General features: G+C 37.0%; 2 protein-coding genes across 2 annotated transcripts; one reads left to right on the plus strand and one right to left on the minus strand.

Moving 5' to 3' along the window:
• Positions 1–14,068: 14,068 nt before the first annotated feature.
• Positions 14,069–16,591, minus strand: LOC148689843 (uncharacterized). Its single transcript, XM_088688213.1, has one exon. The coding sequence runs from the start codon at positions 16,589–16,591 to the stop codon at positions 14,069–14,071; it is 2,523 nt and encodes an 840-aa protein (XP_088544339.1).
• Positions 16,592–22,242: 5,651 nt separating this feature from the next.
• Positions 22,243–24,702, plus strand: LOC137731828 (peptidyl-prolyl cis-trans isomerase CYP23). The gene is made up of 7 exons (XM_068471061.2): positions 22,243–22,480; positions 22,565–22,827; positions 22,951–23,023; positions 23,104–23,193; positions 23,671–23,710; positions 24,225–24,307; positions 24,387–24,702. Exons 1-7 carry the CDS (start codon positions 22,325–22,327, stop codon positions 24,405–24,407), a joined length of 726 nt encoding a protein of 241 aa, XP_068327162.2. The 5' UTR covers positions 22,243–22,324; the 3' UTR covers positions 24,408–24,702.
• Positions 24,703–25,211: the final 509 nt, after the last annotated feature.

The following is a 25,211-nucleotide window of genomic DNA, read 5'->3' on the forward strand; positions in this document are numbered from 1 at the left end:
GATTAATAGAAGGAAGAGAAGATGTGATGGATTGCTGGGTTGAAATTGGTTTTAAAATGACTAAAAATATTTTGATGAAAGTTTTAAAAGTATCTGAAGTGCATTTTAGAAGAAGTATTAATTACGTAACTTGCACTTTTTGTAATGGTTTCAAAGAAACTTTTGTCGCATCTTTAACCGTTCTAAAAACATTTTCAAACACATCAGAAGATAAAAAAAAAAACTTTTAAGTTCACCTATCGTTATATGGCATTATTAATGTACAAGTTAAATTAACAAATTGATAATAAATTACATCATTGATATGCTATGAATTTATATTATAACATTAGTAAAAAAATTATGCGTGTGTCTTAGCATAACACTATTATAAGTATTACGGTCTAGTGGTATCCTCTTTACTTATAAGTAAGAGGTAGGTTTTCGGTCCAGTAGTATTCATCTTCACTTATAAGTAAAAGGTTTTGGTTCGATTCTCGCCAAATGCGAATTTGAATCACATTATTGCTAGTCCATTGCGAGACTAAGCCCATCCCCACCCCCTTAGACTATCTCCAACCTTTGGGTTAAAACGTAAATTTTTAAACCCAAAAACATTTTTCTCCTCCAGCCCTTCTAGGTTAAACTTTTAGCTCGAGATTATTAAATAATGAATTTATGATAATTTTTTTCTTAAAGTAACTTTTTTTTTAAATAAAATAAAATTATGCAGACTATTCTAATTTAATTTTATGAACATTTTAACCTAAAAATATTTAGATTCCGATAAATATTGAAAAATCACTAAATTGACGCCATAAAACTCGTGGAACACTATGAAATAATATGAAACACTTAAAAGAATTTTTTCTAATTACTTTAGCCGTTGGATTTAAATTTGGACAGTTAGGACCTTTTTTTTTACAGTTGGATTTGATCATATTAAATCTTAGTTATTGGATTCAATGAATTTATAAATATAAAACTAAACAAATATTGTGACATCCCGTCCCGGGATTATTAGAACGCACGTGTGAAATTACCTAATTACCCCTAGTTCGTTCTTTGACATTATTGGTTGTTTTGTGTGTTGTGGCATGTGCTGGGCCACACACACACACATTCACACTTCCTGTCTCTCTCTGTCTCTTTTCCCTGTCTGTCTCTCTCTCTCCCCCGAGCTCCCATTTCCACTGCAAACGTACGGACACACACCAAAACCCCTCAAACCTTAACAGATCGAGGGAACCAAGCACACCATCAAGTTCGTGAGACTGTGAGGAGTCCAGTGGTACCATTTTCAGGTAAGGTTGTAGCCGTTTTCACGTCGATTCGACGAGGTCCGTTTTAGTTACTATTCATGCAAACTCATTCTAGCGTGTTTTTGGACTTTTGAAGCTTGTAGTTGTGTTCGTGAGGTCCCAAGGAGCCTCGGAGTGCTTCGTTGGACAAATTTGGACGTCGGGATCGTCCTGTTCTATGTTGGCCGGTTTTGGAGAGTTTGCACAGGTATAATCTAGTGAGTTTTAGACCTTAAAACTTGTATGGTTGTGTTCTACTAGTTTAGGGCTTTAGTTTGGTGCAAGAAACGTGAAGAATGGTGGAAAAATGAACGAGAAAACCCAAGTTGCAGGTTTTCCTAGTTTCCGGCGTCGGAGATTGAACGAAGAAGGTGACGGAATATTCCGTCAATTCTGACGGAATATTCCTGACGCCGTTAACGGTATCCGGTTAATTTTAACGGAATATTCCAAATTTTAACGGAATATTCCTGACAGCGTCAATTGACGCCGTCAGTGTGCATGGCACGTGGCCGCGCATGGGGGGCGCGTAGGTCCGTGCCTATTTTGGCGCGTGGGGGCGCGTGAGGGGTCCAAAAATTATTTTAAAAATATGGTTGTGATCCTGAGGTTGTGTAGAGCACGTTGGTATATTCATTTGTCCATTTTGAGCAATATATGAGAAGTTATTACGAGAAGTTGGTTATGTGCTTTAAAGTTAACGTTTTTATAGCTATTTCGCATATAGGTGACACGTACCCCGAGGACGAGCGTGCACACGCAAGGCAGGGGGCTACGACCCTTCTACATATCAGTGAGTGGGCTTTTGTTTTCCGTATATACCTATATACAATTTTATTCCCAGAAATTTATTTAAAAAGGGCTAATTATGTTATGCCATGCACCATTTATTTTCGTTTATGCATAATCACATGCATTAGTAGTGGCATACATATACATATGCATAATTGGGTGCTGTGGACGCACAGGTAAGTGTCAGGTAAGCGTTGTTTATGTTTATGTTTCAGTAATGGTGTGAGATAGTTAGAGAGTTCATAACCTGTACCCCCCGTGTTAGTGCTCCCGCCCGTGGCCAGGGCACAGCCCTTCACGTGATGTTCACCTCCCGCACCTTATACTCACCTTGGATTCAAGGTAGGTGCACAGTCCTGTCGTACAGACCACTATAGGTGGTTCCGACTCGTAGGTGACCCGCGATTATTCGCCCAGTCTTCACGTGATCATAGCACTTGTTTACACCCATGCCTGTCGTACAGACCACTTTAGGTGGTTCCGACTCGTGGGCAGGTTTAGATATTGAGATTGAGATTTGAGCTCTAGATGCAGCCGTACAGGTCACGTTAGGTGACTCCGGCTGCCAGATTACATGATATTGATATGATTCATACCTGAGCACTTGCATATCATTATGAGGCTTTGACATGGCATAGTTTGAGCATGATTGGCATATCTATACATATGTATACATGTTTATTTTCTGGGAAGTATACAGGTTTTATGGCGAGGGGTTAGAATGTATTTTGCTAAATGGTTTTCAAAGAGCTTTGTTTTTGCCCACTCACGCTTTTGTTTTGCGCCCCTCCAGGTTCTAGTTGCTTAGCCGTTGCGGTGGTTTCCCGGAGGGATTTCTGGCGTTTTTGACAGACACTCACCATTGTAGGGTCGCCTTCGGGCGTACTACTGTTGTCGTTTTCGTTTGGGCTGCTATAGACCTGCTCTGAAATTGTATCTCACTTGCTAGCACTTGTTTTAGTACCTTGTATGCTAGTTTTTAATTATTCGTACTTTTATATTACTACTTTATTAGCTTCCGCACGTGCACATGGCTACGTCACCTTCGTGTGACGGCCAACACGCTCCGATCTCGGTCGGGGTGTGTCAAATATACATATATGATGGACCAGCCCCACTAACCCAGGGGGAATCTTAACCCAAAATTTACCCCATAAATGAGTTTTGGGTTAAGACTCATATTTGCCCCAAGGGTTGGAGCAAGCTGAGGTAAGTTTAGAATCTCAAATTTGAGTTTACTCAAAGGGTTAGAGTAGGTCTTAGTGTAGATAATATTGAATTTTAAATTAGAGAATTATTACTGGCACTCCAAAAATTTTATTCTACACTTCTTACAAATGTATTTTTCCTTCTAATCATAGAAAATTTGGAATACAAAATGAGAATTTTGGAATGTGAATAACAAAACTCTTAAATTATTATAATTGATCTTTTTTGCGTGGATTATTTAAAATTTGAGAAATGTTAAGGAGACCTTCTCAAAATTAGAGCTCTCCATAAGCTTTTTGCCACCTCTTGTTTTTTTGCAAAATGTTTTGTAATATTAGCACGAAAATTGAGGTTAAATTATGAGGTGATAGAGTATTCATGAAGAGTCTCAAGTGGCAGATAGTCTATGAAAAGTCACACGTTAAGAGAGTCTTCTTAACTTTTCTCTTAAAAAAATTACCATAAAAATTAATTACGCATTACAAGGGTGAATTATAACATTTGTCCAAATAGGATGAACGTGTAAACATTAATGTATAATAAAATACGATGTAAGTGATTTACAAGGATGAAATGTTATATTCAGTCAAAATGAGGTAGATCGATCAAACACATGTATACCCTATAAATAGGGGTGTAATTTTGGTTGGGCCAACCCGAATCCGTCCGAACTCAACCCGACTTTAAATCCGAATAAGTGAATTTTTTTTTTAGTTATAACTCATCTGAACTCAACCCGATTTCAACCCGTTCATTGATTGGGTTAAGTTAGGTTGATCATTTGCTCGCCCGAATCAACCCGAACCCGTTCATTGGTGTGGCACATAGAGCTGTTAGGATCACCCATAACTCTTACTACTTCCAAGTTGATATGGAATTATATGGACTAGAAGGATGTACCAAAGATTTGAATTGTTCCCGAAATCTACCAACAATCTGACTTTGAATTCATAAATGTTTAGTGGCACAATCATCCATTTGATCCAAATTTGACCCTGGTTCATTCCAGTGGGATTATTATTTTACCTACCTGACTATTGTATGTCTGATTGAGGGGGATGAATGTGGTAGTTTGGTGGACTTCGGTGCTCCAACTGTTGACGTGCAGTACACTTTTAGTAATTTTTCATTCAAGGCGAGGCATATGAAACCTAAGCTGTTATTTTTCTTCCGATGCTGGATGAAAATGAGTGATGGTGGTTTTTTCTACACAACTCTTTTGGCACTGGGGTCTCATGCTCTACAAAGACTTGATTCTAGCCTTGGACAATGAAGTGTTCATCTCTTTCTTTCTTTTTTTCTTTTCTTTTGGTACTAGCTTTGGTATTTCTTGTATTTTAATTCAAACTTTTCATGGTTGAACATTCATATTTAGTTTAACTTTATAACGGATACAATTTGCGGGATTGAATTTTAATTTTAAAAAAGTTGAGCAAACCGAACCCGAGCCCAAATTGTAAAAGTTGGGTTGACCTTCCAACCCGTCTGAGTTACACCTCTACCTATAAGTAAAGATATCTTTTAAATAAAGATAATAAATAGTTTAGAGCTCTACAGCGTATAAAATATTTTCTTAAGCGAAACGGCTTATTTAATTATACAAAATTAAGACCAACTTAGCAAATTCATATGCCACAACGTTAGTTGCTCGTCTAGTGTGAAAGGTGCGAGCCAAGTTGAAAATTCCTTAAAGATTCAATCTTTTTGGGCTTCATTCTTGACACTTGCCAAACAAGTTGGTAAACTTCATCATGTTTTTTGTTCAACCAAATTGTTAACATGAAAAAAAGCCGTCAAAACTCCAAAATGTTTCAATCAATTATTATTCTTTTTTACTTTGAAGTATCACTTTGGACAGTAGCATGTTAAAATTACGTGTGGACATGTTCGAGCTAGAAAAGTCTAATTCATGCGGGAGAGAGAGAGACGTGTCAAATTAATTACCTTCATCAACTTTTACCATGCCAACATTCTCAATGATCATTTCCAAATATTTTTATTAAACTTTTTACTATTTACATATAATTATATAAGTTAGGTTAGGATCACATCGACGCATTCCCACCTATGACCATGAAGTTAATGATCATATTCATATGTTACCTGGAACCCTCCTTTTTTTTAATTCTATTTTTCACTTTTAACTACCCCAAAATTTCCTAAAAATAGAAGAAAAAAAGAAAAAGAAAAAGGAAACTAATTTGCCTTTCGGTGGAGAATTCCAAGTAGGCAAAAGCTCGAGTCAAATCAAATAAAATTTAAACCTCCAAAAAGGAAGCCCCTGGTCCCTTTGGATAAGATAAGGAAGATAAATGCAAGGGACTCTCTTAAAATATAATATTTCACAAATCATCTAGCATTTTATAATTTAACAATAATTTTTATAATAATATTATAAAATATGTGACAAAAACATCAACTAATAAAAAGTTCGTAGAGTGTCGTACTTCAGAAAGACTCCCTTAACATTTGTTAAATTACAAAATGAAATAAAAGATAATATATATTAAAATAGTGGCAGAGGGGTTAGGGGATGAAGTGTCAATTAAACGAATTAATTTAGATTATCTTGTTTGCGTGGCTGATAAAAGATTGGATTGGACGTTTATCTGATTATTATGAACACAGTACACAACAAAAAACAGGTAGAAACCATTCACAACCAGATAAAGCACATAAATAAAATCTAAACAATCATTCTGTTCAGCCGCGCCTAGTAGGATTAAGTAACTTCAAGTTATAAGAATACGAGTTGTCATATATTTATTGTGAGTTCGATGCACATAGCGTGGAAGGTTTAGAATTTGAACTTTGAGGATCTTGATGTTAAATACAAGTTTTTAGATTGAAAAATAGGCTGAAATGAGTCAAAAAAAAAAAATCAGTTTACTCACGGCATTTCATCGAACACTCAGTGAGTTTGTTGTTATTAGCCAAAATCATGTTGCGCGACACATGTCGAGGTAACCTGATGAGGAATGTTATTAACGCAACCTGTCGAGACATGCATAGCAAACATCAATCAAATACTTGGTAGGCACAAAAGATACTCATGCCAAACATTTGAAAAGTCCTCGAAAGACCTTCATATATATACTTCCTAAACTCTAGATTATTGTGGAACTACCTTGATTCCAATCTCCATCCGCCCCTGTATACACCAACTAACTGCCAAACAAATAAAAAACAAGCAGAGACACCAATTTTGTGCTCTACCGTTGGGTTTAGTATTAACCTGGTGTTCAAAATGCTATATAATTTCATCTCCATCAAACGAAGATATTGTGTCATTATTATTATTTTTTTCTTTCCAAAATTCCGCAATAAAAATTTTCCTTGGTCATAATTCACGATGTTATTTGTAATGCAAATTAAAACGTTGAAGAAAAACATTTGTCCATCTACCAACATGGTTTGCACAAATAATTTATCTCCACGAAGTTAGAAGAGTTTGGAGCTTCAATACAAATAGACAACGAGAACAATACTTATTAGTATTTACAACTCTTTTATCGTTTGTCAGAAATACACATTTTTTTATCATGTAGTCTTGAAACGCACACTCGTGTGCACGTGCGGAGGAATACCTCTGCTTGTGTATTCGTTATTGTAATATTTTAACGTCAAGCACAACAATTTTGTTATCACTTATTACTAACTTTGGTAATCACTTGCAGTCCTTGTAAAGAATATTTCGATATAGATTTGGCGCGCTTCTACTGAGGGAAAAGACACTGATTTAGAAATATGTGCCACGTGTCGCATATGCACGTGGGTAGCTCCTGGTGGGTGGTAAAATATGTTCAAAAAGGCCTCAATGCTTTTTATTTTAGTTTTTAACGTCAACTGTCCAATTAAATTACTCTCTAATTATGCGAGAGCATTTTTAAGTGCTCTACAAACACAGTTCGGTACATTAAATGTTACACATTGAAAAAATATCTCTAAATATACGCTGGCCTACTATGCTTCCTTGTTATATCGGCCAATCCAGAAACCCCAAGCTAAACACGTGGGAGAATGTCCGTCTGTACCGGCTTTTACTTTTCACACAATTTTTTAACACGAAATTATGACTTTTGTTTAATCTGAATAAGAAAACCATGATTAAGACCTATAATTTTTTTATTGAATTAAGAGGTAGTTAACAACCAAAATCTTTGAACTAATTGTTATTTCTCTAAGTTAATTTTCCCATGGAATTCATATTCTGTAGTTATGATTTTTGAAAATTGAAGGATCAAGATGATAGTGGTGATCTCACATTATACTGAAGTCATAGAACATTAAACAAAATCGAAAAATAAGGTTAACTTGGCCAATTTCTACACAACACAATTGGCAGAACGACGAATATGATAGATATGGAAACAGGAAGTTGTTGTAACTTGTAACCATGCCATAATGTCCTCAGCAACCAAACCGAGTGAGGAATTATCAGGCTGCGAGTTGCCGAGAGATTGAACAAGCTATAGAGAATCACTCTCCGACTTGCTGCCACTGGATTTCCAGTGCCAAGTGAATGCCTTACGCAGCATCAAGCAATTAATGTATATAGTTTAACTCAAACTGTTACAATGCATATAATTTTCATTAATGTATTATATTTTTGAAACATATCGATCATCACCATACACGTGGAAAACTACATTTACCCGACTTGTGTTAAATTTTATCTGTTAGGACTAAATATAAACACAAGAAAAGTGGTGTAAACAAGGCCACATGCAGACATCATGTCTAAGGATCTTAAGAAAAAAAAATTACAATAAACCAAATTGATCAAGGAAAATTTGTATTATAAAGAGTAATACTAGATCGATCAAAATTTTAAACTAATTAGTAATCAAATAATGTATCATAAATAGGAAAAAAACATGTTAAACAACATAATTCAATCATCAACAATCATATCATTTGATTTACAAAGTTTAGCTTAAAAATTTGGTCTCTCTAATATTATTACATGTCTATTGTCTACTCCAATAGGGAGAAATGTCGAGAATACACTCTCAAAATTAAGATTCTCCGTAAATTCTCTACTACATTATGTTTTTAGCTCAATATTTTATAATATTGACACAATAATTAACATTAAACTGTAAATTAAGAGATACTCTACAAAATATCTCACTTTTAACATAATTTTCTTAATATTTCTCCTCAGTACGATAAAGAAACAAACTTCAAAACCAAGCAACTCCACTCTCTATTCTATCTCCCTCCTCCAAGGCTCCAACCCACAAAAAGATTCTGGCGTGCACTAGCAAATTTTATAATAATAACTTATTAATAGTAATAATCCTCTTTCATGAACCGAGGCATTCTTTTCTCCAATGCGGCCCGACCACGTGTCGGTCATTTCTGTAAAGACGTATGGTCATGTGGAGCATTATTGGACGATGAGAAAGGTGTTTAATCACACCCACTCACTAATCGCAACCCTCACACATTCCAAACTTCCAAGTATGCAGTCTGCACCCAACTTAACTTAATGAGAAATGATACCGGAATTCTTTTAAAAGGTTTTTTTGTATTCTTTATGTCATTCCATGTTTTTGACGTATTATTTTATAATATTGATATGTAATTTAACGTTAAATTATAAGGCGGCAATGAAATCATAAAAAGTCGTATTTCGAGATAATCTTTTTAACATTTCTCTAACTTAATTATACGATAATTAAGATTAACAATTACAATGATGATGATCAAGTCTCGCATAACTCATTGACTTTAATTTTTTAAAATTTTCAATGCACATGTGTTGAACCAATTTAGATGAAACTAATTTGTGGTGGTGATGTGTTGGAGTGAAAAACAAGTGAAATTGTGGAGGGAGGAGTCTAACCCATGTGACATGTGGTTGTTTGCAAGACAATATACCTTTGCATGCATGTTAGTTTGGGTTTTATATGTCGCTATTAAAAGAAGTGAAGTGGAAAGTTTGTGTTTAAAATCTTCACACATAATTGGTATACATTTGTTTGTTGGGAGTAGTAATGATTTGATCTATTTATTTTACCAAATTTATGCAAACATTGCATAATTTATCAACTACTTGTTAGGTTTTTTTTTATATTTTTATATGACATTCATTGCTTACGAGTTAAACGCTTTTATAAGCCTTTCAAATGATCAATATTAAGACATGTTTAGTTTTGTTTAACGATCTCGAACCATTAAACACTCTACTTCAAGCAAAAATGAAAATTATATACATGTAGCTGCGTATAAACACGATTTGTATACAAACATACACATAACAGTACATCACATAAAATCATGTGTGTATATATGTGTGTACAAAGTTATATGTGCATATATATATATTGGGAGCAGATTTGTGACAACATTTTTTTTACACAACTTTCGACACAAGTTTTTGTGGGGTCCATTCCGTAATGTATTTTAATGATTCGAACTGCCTATCTTTTGGGTCTTCTCTCAAAGATATGTCTATCAAAAATTTCTAAAATCTAAAACCGTATGACCATTGGATTAATGGTTTAGGTTTTCTTTGTAGAACGTATCTGTTCACTTTTTAACTACAAATAAATGTCTTCATATTATTGGATTTGTCTAATTTTTTGCAAGAATGATTTATGAATGATGTTTTAAAATATAGACGGCTCAGATTGTTGAAATACATTACGGTTGAGTCACACATAAACTTTTATAAAAAATTACGTAAAAAAAAATGGTGTCACAAAGATGTCCATATATAATATAAAGGTGGTGTATATAAAGTGGAGATGCTATTAAAATTATTAGAGATTTACAAGTTTGGTCGGGCTCTCTCCATATTCTCTGTAATTAGAGCAAATAAGTCAGCAATAAGCATAAAAATAAAATAAAATAAAAAGTAGAAAATGTCAATACAAGAGACGTATTTTTTTATTTATTTTTTTTTTCAAACGATAGAGTTGTTAGATTAGAAAATCATTTGCACAACAGACGTATTCATCATTCTCTCCCTCCCATTAATTTCCAAATGGTTTTTTTTTTTTTTTTTTTTTTTTATTTAAGAAAAAGAGAAAATACATTTTTCATTTTTGTTAGGCAAACGTCAGCTTCAAAACCCATCTTTTTATTTTCTCTCTCTCAATCTTTATTTTCTGATGGAAATAACGCATGATATATACGACACCTGCAGATGCAGCATGAGAGAGCTTTATGTCGTATTCACAAATAGTAAAGAGAGGGGATCACGAAACCCGTGAATTACGCCAAACGAAAGCAAACCGACTTTGATTAGAAAAACAAATACTCTGAAACCCTAGCTAAATACGCATGTAATGACTACCTTCATGACAGTGACTTAGGGTCTTTTAACAACGAAAAAGAAACCAAGAAACTTGAGTTTTTAGAATGAGAAAAGAGAGTCAATAGTGAGACTTTTCATCGATTATCTGTTATTTTATGTTTTTGCATAATGTTTTATAATGTCGGCACATGAATTAACGTTATACTATGAGGTGACTGAGAGTTCGTGAAAGTCCCACTATAAGAGAATTTTCTTAACATTTCTCTTTTAAAATTTACCTAACACGAAAGTCCCTTATTCTTTGGCCTTTTTAAATAAGTTGCGAATGTTGCATGTTGTTAAGAGCAATTGTCAATCAAATCTCAGAAATTCAATAAGATGGAGATGGAAGATTAGTTGGTTGGTAATTGGTATCATCATATGTAAGTGTCTTCTAATTAAGTTTATCAAAATTATTCGTAATGTCCCCGGAGCATTATTTTGCATAAAATGATATTTAATACAAGAAGATGGATGATCAAGTGGGGTTGAGAGATAAACCTTCTTTTTAGCATTTTATCAACACGTACATGATGCCATGTCAATGAAAGCTAGTGGGAGATGTTTTATGATGATGATTAAAATGATGTCCAAATATAATTAATTAAATTAAGCTTAGTAAATTTTCACATAAAACACTCTAGATTCTATCTTCCACACTCAAACTCGATGCACGTTTAAAGCTAAAGAGTTAGTGCTTCTCACTTTTTTTTTTCTTTGATCATGTTGAAAGCCTTGACAATAAAACAAGAAGGTCACATAAACCGAAGTTGAAAAAACAGAAGATACATATTTTTTATTATATACGCACGCTATATGAAATTATAGAATATATTACAGGAAAGAGATCCTCTATGAATCTCTTCCACCAAGTCCTTCCCATCAAACAATTTGGGTCTTTGAAATTTGATCCAACGACTAAAGTTATTATAACTTTTAAAACGAGCCCCTATTTGTAGCCGTTAGATCAAATTTCAAGAGTCCGAATTGATTGATGAGGAGGACCTGGTTACGTTAGCAAGATCAAAGATTGAGCCACGTTGTCTTTTATTTCTTCGTTTGTTTGTTATTATTTTGTTGGCTTTGTTTCTTTCTATTCTTGTAGGCTGATTAAATGGTGTTGTAAGAGATAAAAGTATATGTGTTTAGGGTTTGAATTTCGGTATATTATTCTTCTCTCTAGGAGGCATATATATAATCATACATGAAGCCCTATAAATTAGGAAACAAGAATCCCAAATAGCCAAGGAATCAGTCAAGTAATCCTATTCTAATTACATTCCTAAATCATAAAGTTGACTCACGCCAACACTCCCCCTCAAGTTGGTGCGTAGATATCACCTAAGCCCAACTTGTCGAGTGAGTCTTGAAAAACCTTCACCGACACTGCATGAGTTAACACATCAGCTAACTGTTCTTCGGATTTCACATACGGAATGTCAATCAACTCAACCTCCAACTTCTCTTTGATGAAATGTCTATCCACCTCCACATGTTTTGTACGATCATGTTGGACTGGATTATTGGCTATCTCTCTCGCCGCTTGATTGTCACAATATAACAACATCGACTTCCGAGGCTTAAAACCTATTTCAGTGAGAAGAATCCGGATCCATAACAATTCACAAATCCCATGTGCCATACCTCGATATTCCGCCTCAGCTGAGGATCTGGCCACCACGTTTTGTTTCTTACTTCTCCAAGTTACAAGATTTCCTGCTACAAATGTAAAGTAGCCAGATGTGGAGCGACGATCGGTAATGTTCCCAGCCCAATCAGCATCAGTATACCCGTTTATCTCCATATGTCCATGTTTCTTGAAAATTAATCCTTTCCCAGGTGCACCTTTCAGATAGCTCAATATACGCATTACGGCTGCCATATGATCCTCACTAGGAGAGTGCATAAATTGACTTACAACACTAACTGCATATGCAATATCTGGCCTCGTAAGTGATAAGTAAATCAATCTTCCTACTAACCTCTGGTACCTCTCTTTGTTAGTCGGAATTTGATCTTGGTATATTGCCAGGTGATGATTCTGCACGATGGGAGTTTCTGCCGGTTTACATGCCAACATCCCAGTTTCAGAGAGAAGATCTAGTACATATTTGCGCTGACACAAGTAAATACCATCACGAGAACGAGCAACTTCGATTCCGAGAAAGTATTTCAAACCCCCTAGATCCTTCATTTCAAACTCCGAAGAAAGATAACTTTGCAGTCTCTTTATCTCTTCTGTATCATCGTCAGTGACTACCATATCATCCACATAGATTATCAACAAAGTGACTTTACCTCCCATACGTTTGATAAACAGTGTATGGTCTGCATTTCCTTGTTTGTAGCCATAACTCTTCATTACCTGGGTGAACCTCCCAAACCATGCTCTAGGTGATTGCTTGAGTCCATAAAGGGCCTTTCGAAGTTTGCATACCTTTCCACCTCCATTTGGTACTTCGTATCCAGGTGGAAAATCCATGTAAACTTCTTCTTCCAAATCTCCATGTAAGAAGGCATTTTTCACATCAAACTGTTTCAAGGGCCAATCAAAGTTAGCAGCTAAGGACAAAAGAACTCGAATAGTATTCATTTTTGCAACTGGAGCAAACGTTTCTTGATAATCAACTCCAAATGTCTGCGTGTACCCTTTAGCAACCAATCTTGCCTTGTATCTATCTATGGATCCATCTGCTTTGTGTTTTATGGTGAATACCCATTTACATCCCACCGGTCTCTTCCCATGTGGTAGTGGTACCACGTTCCATGTTCCATTTCTTTGTAAGGCCTCCATCTCAACCTCCATGGCTTCTATCCAACGAGGATCCTGCAGGGCTTCTTCCACTTTGGTTGGGATCTTGACTCCAGCCATTTGACTCACAAACGCTTGATACTTAGGTGATAAACGATGTGTTGACATATACTGTGCAATTGCATATCTCACTTTTCCATCCGGAGAGAATCTGTCAGGTGGTTTACCACGGTTTTTCCTAGGAGGTAAAACATACGAATTTTCAATAATGCTTGAATTATTAGAACGTACCTCTTGGATATCCTCGGGGACATGAGCGTGTACTGGCAGAGGAGAATAAGGGTTATGGTTTGCTGGACCTGCTGCTGCTTCGGTGCCATCCATTTCCATTCTCGCTAACCCAAACAATTCAGGCCCATTTATAGGCCTAGTCAAAGGCTTTCCTGTCGGTCCAATGCTGCATTCAGCAGCATGCTCCTCAAAAACAGCATGTGGGTCAGCACTTGGGCTGCCCAAAGACCCCACATCATGTTCCCCACATTCAATACACGGATCAGGACTTGGTCCGCTGTTAATGCATGGATCACTGCATGGATTAATGATTGGGCCGCTACCTTGTGTACTAGCAGCAAGCTCATTATTTTCTTGGTTGTTTTCCACTCTCCCATTGGATAGCTCCAGTGGCATATCAAACCACCGATATTCGTCTGGTATACTAACCAACTCCCCCTAACGAGTAGGGTGGGTTTGTTGTGAAACAAAGAACATTTCAGTTTCAGAGAACGTAACATCCATGGTGATGTATAAACGCCTAGTAGAGGGATGATAACATCGGTAGCCCTTTTGTTGGCTATTAAATCCCAAAAATACACAACGAACCGCACAGGGGTCCAATTTACTCCGTTGGTTTTTTTGAAGATGCACATATGCCACACATCCAAAAATATGGGGTGACAACTGGAGAGAGGACGGAAGAGAGACATAATCTGTCAAGGTTGCCAAAGGGGTACGAAAATTATGAACCCTGGAAGGCATTCGGTTCAGGAGATACACGGAATAGGTGACAACATCCACCCAATATGTGTTAGGTACATGTGCTCCAATAAGAAGTGCTCGAGTAGTTTCCAAGATATGTCTGTTCTTACGCTCCGCCACACCGTTTTGTTGTGGAGTTTGGGGACAAGTGGTTTCATGAACAATGCCGTGCTCCGTGAAAAACTGAGAGAGTTCTGAATTAAGATATTCTCCACCATTATCTGACCTGATGACTTTAATAGGAAGGGAGAATTGATTCCCAATCATGCGGTAAAATTGTTGGAAGATTGGACCAACATCACTTTTCTGTTTCATTGTATACAGCCACGTCATTCGAGTGCAATCATCCACAAAGATAACAAACCACCGAAGACCATGTTGTGTAACTATTGGTGAAGGACCCCATACATCAGAGTGAACTAACTCAAAAGGCACTGATCTTTTATTGAAACTCAAATGATATGAAGTACGATGACTTTTTGCAAGAATGCAATCATTACAGCGAAAATCAGACTCTGAAATGCCACTAAACAACGACGGAAGTAATTTTTTCAAATAACCAAAAGATGCATGTCCTAGTCGACGATGCCATAACCAAATTGTCTTGGTCTTATTATTGTAACTGCTACGCACTTGATTGACTCGGCCTGGTGCCACATCCTCCACATAATATAACCCTCTCCTCTTAGTACCACGCCCAATGATCGCCCTTGTCTGGATATCCTGAAGTAGGCAAAAAGTAGGAAACATTAGTACTACACAATCCAACTGTTCCGTAACCTGACCAACAGAGAGTAAATTATTTGATAATGACGGAACAAGCAGTGTATTGTGCAAGGATAAAGATGGAGTAAGATTTATTAAACCAGCTCCTGTAACGAGAGCAATTTCGCCATTTGCCGTGATAACGTTTTCCTTTGGTGGGGAAGTCATGTGGTGAAATAATGATTTGTCGTATGTCATGTGATCAGTAGCCCCGGAGTCTATTATCCAGCCGGAATCTCGTTTAATGGATGCTAAGAGTGCAGTACTCATGTTACCTGTATCCTCATTTGATATTTGCTTAGTCAACGAGAGCATCTGGTCCGTACCTTCTTCTGCCGTGGGTTGCAATTTTCCTCCCAGGTTGTGGTCCATTTGTTTCTCCAAGCCGTGGGCTGATGTGTGGGGCCTAGGCTCAAAACACCTTGTTGCCATAGCAACTTGCCCAATGTTGCAATTGGATCCAATTCGGCCTGCTGTTATAGCAGCTCCTCCATCTCCTGACTCGGCCAGTTTGGCCTGGCCTGTGCGCTTCCCTTTGGTTTTCAACTGTTTTTTCAATTCCCAGTACCACTCTGGATATCCATGTAATTCAAAACATGTTTCTTCAGTGTGCCGTTTTCCATTGCAGTGATTGCAACGAAGTCTATCCTTGTCGATGTCTTCTTGAGTACGATTCGGACGTGGTGTTCCCGTGGATGGTGGACGCATGGACGATGATGGGAACTTGGTGACCATTGCCATAGATGAGCTTGTTGTCGTGGCTTTTGTCCCAAGCATAGTTGTCTTTCTTTGCGCTTCACGTCGAACCAAACTGAAGCACTCTTCAATCCCAGGAATGGGTTTCATTCTTAGGATTTCACTTCGGACTTGATCAAAGTCATTGTCTAAGCCTGCAAGAAAATCATACACCCTATCTTTTGACAGCTCTTCCTTACGGGTTCGAAGATCAACTGCGCAAACCATCTTGATAGGACGTCTTTTATCAAGATCTTGCCATACTCCCTTCAGTTCTGTGAAGTATAAATTTACAGGACGACCATCCTGTTTAGTCCGTGTAGCCTTACATCTCAGTTCATAATACTGAGACTCATCGGATCCGTCGTAAAACATCTGGGTTGCACTCTCCCAGATATCTTTGGCTGTCGGAAGATCAATGAAGAGACTCAACAGGTGTGGTTCCATGGTTTTCAACAGCCACCCTCGCATGATCGCATCTTCGGTGACCCACTTTGTGTAGCCCGGAGAGTCTTCTTCCATAACTGGAATTTTCCCAGTCAAATATCCATGCTTGCCGAGGCCTGCAGCATGGACTTCCATCATCTTTGACCAAACTTTAAAGTTTGTATCATTCAATCGAATTCCAAACGGTACGCCGCTGATGTTGGTGGACTCCATCGAACTGGACATGGGTTGGACGGTAACCAACTCTCCAAACTTTCTATCTTCTGCCATCGCACCAGGTTAGTTGTGATTTGGCAAGATCAAATTCTGATGTAGCTTTGATGATTACAAAGCCACAAGGGTTTTGTTTGGTTTCTGGGTTCAAATTCTAAGAACACCAGGATTTGTTTTTTTTTCTTTTTTCTTATGCAATCTTTGCAGAATGCACGGCTTTGGGTTTGACTTGTTTTAGGGTTTGGGAAGAGACAGGCCGAAACCTGCTCTGATACCAAGATAAAAGTATATGTGTTTAGGGTTTGAATTTCGGTATATTATTCTTCTCTCTAGGAGGCATATATATAATCATACATGAAGCCCTATAAATTAGGAAACAAGAATCCCAAATAGCCAAGGAATCAGTCAAGTAATCCTATTCTAATTACATTCCTAAATCATAAAGTTGACTCACGCCAACAGTAAGTTGCCAAACTTTTACGTGAGATGGCATCCATATTAAGTGTCTACCTCGTTGTGCAGAAGTGGGGCATCTTCTGCAGTTTATTGTCATCACATGGTCCTGATGACCGTCAACTGGTTAGCGTTTTAGTTGATGAGGTATGAGTTTGGATGCCCTAAAATTATTAGGGTTAAATTTGTTGGTAGACATTATGATTTAAATTTGATTTTCGTTGATTAATGTAAGTTTACACTATACCTATATATGAGGAGAAAAAACCAATAGTTTTGATTGCGTGCACAGTCGTATCTGCCTTAGAGCAACTCCACCCCTATCCACTTTGCGCCAGCACCCAGCGCATTTATCCACTTAATTGAACAGTAATAGACCCAATGAACAGTAATAGGCCAAAGCATCTCCACCCCAAAAAAAATGTGCTGGCACCCAGTCTAAAAAATGCGCTGGCACAAACGATCTCCACCCCTACAAAATGCGCTGGCACCCAGTCCATTTAAAATATTAAATAATTTTTTTATAAAATTAAAAAAAAATAGTTTTAATTTCGGATAGGATTTTTAATCAATCTCGTCACGCCACGTGTCATTATCCGAACGTACTATTTTTTGAATAGATTTCCGCTAAGATTTTCAACCAATCCCGACAACCCACGTGTCACTTCCTGTTTACAATAATTTAGGCAAGATGTCGATAAGATTTTTAACCCAACATTCACACAACGTAACATCTTCAATGAGTTTCCACGAAGTCATTTTTTTCTCTCAAAGTGTACAAAATATTCAAATGTAGAAAGTGTAGAAAGTGTAGAAAATATTGAAATGTGGTGTAAGGTGGAAGATGAGGGTTAGGTATTTATAGAAAAAAAAATTAATTTTTTAAAATTTTTCTGTATTTTTTAAAAAAATTTTGACATTTTTTAATTAATTTTTAATAAATTTTAATGTTGTAATTAATCTGGACCGTTGGATTTGAAAAATAATCAAATCCAACAGCCAACACGCTGCCACGTGGCCAACGGTCAAATTTCTGACCGTTGGGCCTTTTTTTATTTTTTATTTTAATTTTTGGTCAAATAAACGTGGACCGTTGATCTGTGATCGGACGGTCCAATTTAAAATTTAAATTTAAATTTTTTTTACCGTTGGAAATCCAACGGTCTACAAAAAATAGCCGTTGGAAATCCAACGGCTCTGAGGAGGGCCACGTAGCCCTGTGACAGACTCACCCACTTGCCCTGCACCGCGGGCCACACTGCCTGCAGTAGCTGTCGGCTACTCGCCATCTCCCCCGCGTGTTGTGCACGCGCCAACAAACGGACCGGCCTCTGGGTCTGTCCATTTTAGGCTGGGCTGCTGCCTGGCGTGGGCTGGGTGCCGGGCTGTTTCACGGGCTGGAGGGTGTGGACTGGGTGCTGGGCTGGTAATTTGACTGGGTGCTGGGCAGATTTCTGTGGGGTGGATCTGCTCTTATTTTTCTTGGCACGTGAAGAGAGGTATTAACATAATTGTTGCATACAACTAGGCTTGTCAATCCAATATACGACTTATTAACCTGACATGAAAATAACAGGTTTCGAATCAACATGTTAATCATTCGGGCCATTATTAGGTGGCCCATTATTAAGTCAAGTCGTAGTGGGTCCCGTTAATAACCTAATAAGATATCGTTTATCAGATATAGACATTAGACATGATAATTTCTTTGATGATCCATTAACCTGACACGAAAAAAATCGTTAATGAATTAGGTCATTATCGGGTTACAGTTAAAAACTTGTTAAGATAACATATTTGACACAGGACAATATGATCCATTAAGATAACGGATATGACACGAAAAACGACATGAACACGATAAACAAAATCTATTTGTCAAGTCTACGAACTAAACATATATAGTAGAGTTTTCCGATAAGATAGCAATTAACGCATTAATTAGGGCAACTCATGATAGATTGTTAGTTGGCTATTTTCAAGTCTAAGCGTTCAGCATGCATGCATCATTGTGATTTTGAAAGGTTTGTTGTGTAACTAGTATTAGAAAGTTGAGCAGACAACTCTGATTTTGTTTGACCTCTTCTTTGCTGCAGATAGTGTGTATGGACTATGGAGAGAGTTGAATAATCCAGTCTTCGAGATTTCTTTTATTTCCCCCGGATGTGCGAATGCTTTTCAAATTTTTTATGCTTCCAGAACATGCAACTAGATTGATGCGAGAAACTGATTTGATCATTTTCAACAGAAAAAACAGGCTGTTAGCAAGGTGTCTTGGACCCGAAATTATGATTACGAAGCATAAGAAGAAGATTATTCACTAAATATAAAATAGACAATTCTACTGTGTTTCGATGTATTAAATAAATCAATGCGTGTTATAAAATCCCATATAAAAAGCGATAAAATCATAAGAAATTTTTTTAAAAGGAAGCACATGCAATGGTATATTCATGAAAAATCATTCGAAGGGTTACATGTGAAAGTTCACAAACATTTCTTAGATATATAATAATCTTAAAAATTAAACCATAGTTCCATCATTCACAATTTATAAAACAAATAACAATATAATTGTCCATGACATGTTTTTATATTTTGAAAATGATGCATTATAGCTTTCATTATTAATGGGAAAAACATTGCTCTCAATAAGGCCAACTTCTCTTTGAGACATCTTATCAAGCAGTTGGTATGAAGGACAACTTTAACTTTCAAAAGGGCAGCACCAAGTCATCTTGGAGATTTACCAGATTTCAAAGGGTCCGGTGACCTCCTTGCCTCTTAATGGATCCACCCCTGAGCACAAGGTGTAAATAACACCACCATATAAATTAAAAGATAATTTTTACCTTTCACATGCCTTTGTTAATTTTTTTTCATTGATCTTCTTCAATTTATTCGATCCGATAGCCGAAACTTATGAGGAAGTGTGAGAAGTAAAAATAGATACGTAGATAACGTTTAAATTGAACAATGTAGAATCAAAAGTGGGCTGGGTTAAACTAAAGGGTGACACTTGTCAGGCCCAATTGGATCCCAATATTGATATATGATATGATCTTAGTGAGTGAATCTTATTGAGTTGGAAACTTGGAAGAGAGAAGAAAAAAATGCCACCATTGGAAGTAAATGTGGAATCAAATTCTGTGAGGGAACTCCTTGATTTTGATTGACAAACAAATGATGCATTTCTTATTGATTAGAAGAGAGGAATCAAGTTACTAATAGCTAGCTAGAAGCATCAATGATGATCAATGTCATTGCTTACGAAAAACTCTCTTTTTTTTTCTTTTTTTTTTTTGGCATACATGGGAATATGCTTAGGAAGCAAATACCAAAATGATAAGAGCCATTGAAAAAATGGGTGCTATTACGACTCTTACGTCTAATCTAACAGATACTCTAAATTGAATAATAGAGTTTTGAATGAGACTGCTATATACGACAATTCACTCAAATTAGGTAAGATTAGGTGATCCGTGAAATATCTCGTGAACCATTTTACTCGAGACTTTTCCAAATCAAAGACATTGCTCAGTCCCTTTGACGTTGTAAAATTCGTAGATGGCTACTCACCGTTACCTGGTGTCCAAAGGAGAAGTCTTTGGTTGTCCGCTAGGGTGTTTGTTGAACATGATTGCGTGCTACGACAACGTTTCAATCCCATGTATAGTGCTCTTCAACAAGTTTGACATATAAGGAATCTTTTGGGTTCTGACCGTGGAAAAAGAAGGCTCGACGTCATAGGCCTTGTTGGGCCTATTTCTTACGTACAAAAAAGAAAATAAATAAATAAAGAAAATTAATAAAAATTGATTGAAAATTTTGAGTTTTAACGATAAAGACAAAATAAAAAGTAAAATGAATAGTACGAGAATTGACTTTTTAGTGTAAAAATATAATTTTTCGTTAATATGAGCAGTACCGAGAGTTTTTCGTTAAAACTCTCAAATAAGTATGGTGCCTTGTTCAACCAAGATGCGGGTCTCTTTTTGTTTTTTTTTGTTTTTTTTTGACAAGGGGTAAAATTCAATACCAACGAGAACAAGTACAACAAACGCCCAAAAAACAAGTTAAGCTCAACAAAGAGGGCCTTAAACACACAGATGATGAAGCCCTAAGGCCAGCCTTGGAGCCCAACACATACAAACAAACAACATATAAAAAACCTAAAAAGCTGGGCTTCGTGAAGCTGCATTCGCTATCGCCAGAAAACCACACAACAATCCATCTCCCCCGCAAGCACATGGATCACGCCAACAAGAAACCTAAAATTTGTAAAGAAAGAGGCAGCATAATCCTCTAAGGACCGTCGCCACATGATCAAGGAAGCATGCAGGAAGAAAGAACTCAGAGTAGCATCGTTGACAACGGTGAATACCGAAAAGGACCAACAAAGGCCAACAAAGGTGGTGGTGCGAACCAAAACTTCACTCTCTTCGATCAATCCGCGACAGAACGCGATAAATAAAAGTTTAATTATGAAAGAAACTTGATACGTCTGGATGGCATTTCTCGTACCGAGTGAGACTAACATGAGCTTGGTTGAAACTCAAAACAAAAGTTGAATGCTTTTGCAAGAATAGTCTAACCAGACATATCGTCAGACTATTAAGTTTCCTAAAAAGTATGTTGTCAAGGTTCTTCTTCATATGAAAGCATTAAAACATGTCGTTTTTGCTCAAAAAGATGACATATCATGTATCAACATTATCTCGACTCGATTCAGATGTAAAATTAAACTCAATTTTGTGTAACTAGCTCCGCAAAGAGGTTACCATGTACACTTCCTTAGTAAATAAAAACAGAAGAAAATTGTAGAATCATTTATAGAATACTAATAACAATTCCGTTATAAAACCGACCCACAAACCACAACTTTTGGATTGCTTACAAAATTCATTGGGCCTCCAGTAGGATTTTTGGGTCAAGAGTTGGACATACAAAATTTGGGCCTCCGGAAATAATCAAAGCCCTATACCACCAAAATCAAAAACCTAAAAAAACAAAAAAAAAAATGAAAAGTTTTAAAACTTTGAGTTTTAACGATAAAGACAAACTAAATAGTAAAGTGAATAGTATCAGGATTGACTTTTTACTTTTTAGTGTAAAAATATGATTTTTCGTTAAAGTGAACAGTACCAGAACTTTTCGTTAAAGTTTTTTTAAAATTTTTTAATTTTTTAATTTTTTTAACTATTCATTTTACTTTTTAATTTACCCTTATTATTAAAACTCAAAATTGCTAAATTATTTTTATTAGTTTTCATTAAAAAAAAAAAAAAAAAGGAAAAAAAAAGAAGGTGTGGTTTTTGGTTGTTGACGTGAAATGCGATGAAGGACGGCAGATTTGGTGGGAAAATGTTGAACCGCAATTCAGCACTGATCGGGCTGATCAGTTGCTTTTGCTTTCACTCCGCGTTTCTTACTAATTTCGTCGCCGCTTCTTCTCCGGACCCGCTGCTCGGATCCACCCGCGTCGTTTTTCAGGTGAAAAAATGATTTGAAAACGAAGTAGAAATTAATGTGAATTTCTGGGGAAGAATTTGGATTTTGATTTGCGTAATCTTGCAGACCAACTATGGCGACATTGAATTTGGGTTCTACCCGACCGTCGCGCCGAAGACTGTGGAGCACATTTTCAAGCTTGTCCGCCTCGGCGGCTACAACACCAACCACATCTTTAGGGTTGAGAAAGGGTTCGTCGCCCAAGTGGCCGACGTGGCCAGCGGAAGGTCGGCTCCGATGAACGAGGAGCAGCGGAGGGAGGCGGTGAAGACGGTGGTCGGCGAGTTCAGTGACGTCAAGCATGTCAGGGGCATCCTCTCTATGGGAAGGTACTGTAAAGTCTGAGTCTTTCTGATTTACTTGATTAGAAATTTGAAGTTTTCGCCATTTCGGGTCTTTTATTATGAATTATTATCTGGGTAATTTTTGTTTTTTATTAATATTTTGTGTAGGCACGAAGATCCGAACAGCGCCGGATCATCCTTCTCAATGCTGCTTGGAGATTCCCCTCATCTTGATGGGAAGGTAAGCTGACTATACTTTGATGACTTCTTTGAATCTGGCATGACACCGGTAATGTGTTGAAGTAAGAAATCCTTTTTCAGTATGCAATATTTGGGAAAGTTACTAAAGGTGATGAGACCTTGAAAGCACTTGAGGAACTCCCTACTCGTCGCGAAGGGATTTTCGTGATGGTATGCTTATTCCTATGCTTTTGCTTGTTTCTATGTTTCGGTAAGAATCGATTGGTCAATGTCTGTGAACTTAGAATTATAGTTTTTATGTGTTATGTTGGGTACAATAGTATAGCTTCTTTTCACCCTTCTAAAATATCTGTAGATATTGCCATTATATCTGATGTATAAATGTATTAGAGATGGGAGTCGAAACTAAACCATTTTCACTCTGCCAGGAAGCTTGACGTATATTTGGTTGAGTTGCTGTATAATAATTAAACTAAAAGTCTTGCTATGTGTGGATTCATTTGGTTCTCACTCTCTACTGTATAAATGTTTTATCTCCATGCTTGAACTGTTTGCATTAATCGTATGTGGTAAAGCAGCCACGCTTCTTACTACAGTTTAGTAGTATTTTTATGCTTCAGTTACGCCTTTGTCATATAAAGCAGCCATTATTGTCTCTTTAATTTATTTTCCCTTTTTTTCCTCCAGCCCACCGAGCGCATTACAATTCTGTCAACATACTACTACGGTGAGAATTAAGCACCCTTTGATTTGTTCGTTACTTGTACTAGTTTCATATGACTTGAAATTTTAATGGAATCTGGTGCTTCGTTAAATGATATCTATAGGTAAGTTTAAGCCACATAATCTTGCAGTGCAAGGTAACTATTTTGTAAATTGCTTTCACTAGTACCGTGCTTGAGAAAATTAATGATGATTTTAGATGCGAGAAAAATGAAGGGGTGGGAGCTGTACGGTTACACAATTGTTTATTTTCAGATATAGTGAAACTTGGCTATACGTATTGACACTAGCTTCAGTGACTGGATTAAGGAGCAGCGGTAGGTTTTTTGAAAAGTTTGAGACCAAATGCTGAACCATGCACATTGCTGAAGTTCTCTTTTTCATTACTTTTTTTCCTTGTTGATACGTGTCTGCCAAATGAAGACGGGTCCAGTGTTTGTTGCATTGGAGATTTTAATCGTCACATTTAAATTGGATGAATTGACATTTTGTTTATGGCTTGATTGTGTTACTTTTAGACACCGAGATGGAGAATTGCGAAGACATGAGGTCCATTATGAAGCGGAGGCTTGCTGCAGCTGCCATTGAAACTGAAAGACAGGTAACTAAGAGTTACAACGAACATGATGTTTTTTAACATTACAATGTAAACACGGACTTATCCTGTGTCATTTTTGTAGAGAATGAAATGTTTCCCATGACATAGCAAGCAAACAGTTTACAAAGGGTGAGAAAAGTTCAAAAATCCATTCAAGCAGATGGGAGACAATACCTATGGGGTCAATCGAGCATCCGCCACTGTGAATACCTCTGACACTAAAATTGTCTCTGTAAATGAACGTCGAAACCTGATGTTATACTGGATGTTGATAATGGCTGACATGTATGTTGAGGCCACACATTTGATTCCTGATGTTTGCTGTGAAACTGCTGAAACCGTTGCTTATGCAAGGGGAAGCAAATAATGGATTTATGGTGGCTTAGTTATAAACCAAATCCAAAGTCTGAAATTCGGAGTTTGATTTACTGTCGGTAATATTATTCTTCATTGCTTGTATGGATAACACTTCCATTCAACGAGAATGTAACTGTGAGTCTGTGACGGTATTCCAAGTTAATCATGCTATACATCTTTTGTACCCCTATATTCGGTTTCATGGTTAGGCTTTCTTACGTGGAGGAGGAGAATTGAACTCTTGTTAATTGTTACTTTGGTTTTTACCACCGAACTAACAAGAATATACGCTTGTACGCAGCTTCGCTTAACAATCGGAAACATGTCAAATTCCTAACCGACCGGAAGTACCCTATCGCTTTTAGGCCGTAAAATGTATGGTGGTAGATTCAGTGAATCTCCCCACAACATTCACCGTAAAGACGAAAGCGACACAGTTACATTCAGTTGACGGTCGATTTGGTTCAATCCAAAACATGTTACTGGCCTTACAGACAAGGAGTCATGTGTTGCATGGGGAAATTTATGGAGCAAACTAATGGACCAGGAA

This window comes from Pyrus communis, chromosome 16, assembly GCF_041283825.1.
Source record: "Pyrus communis isolate YQ-2024b chromosome 16, ASM4128382v1, whole genome shotgun sequence".
NCBI lineage: Eukaryota > Viridiplantae > Streptophyta > Magnoliopsida > Rosales > Rosaceae > Pyrus > Pyrus communis.

What these genes read in the sequence shown, in the direction of transcription:
- LOC148689843 (XM_088688213.1), bottom strand. Translation starts at nt 16,591, where the DNA reads ATGGCAGAAGATAGAAAGTTTGGAGAGTTGGTTACCGTCCAACCCATG.
- LOC137731828 (XM_068471061.2), top strand. Translation starts at nt 22,325, where the DNA reads ATGAAGGACGGCAGATTTGGTGGGAAAATGTTGAACCGCAATTCAGCA. An exon ending in CCCCTCATCTTGATGGGAAG is followed by an intron (nt 23,024 to 23,103) that starts GTAAGCTGACTA and finishes ATCCTTTTTCAG; the next exon opens with TATGCAATATTTGGGAAAGT. An exon ending in TCTGTCAACATACTACTACG is followed by an intron (nt 23,711 to 24,224) that starts GTGAGAATTAAG and finishes TGTTACTTTTAG; the next exon opens with ACACCGAGATGGAGAATTGC.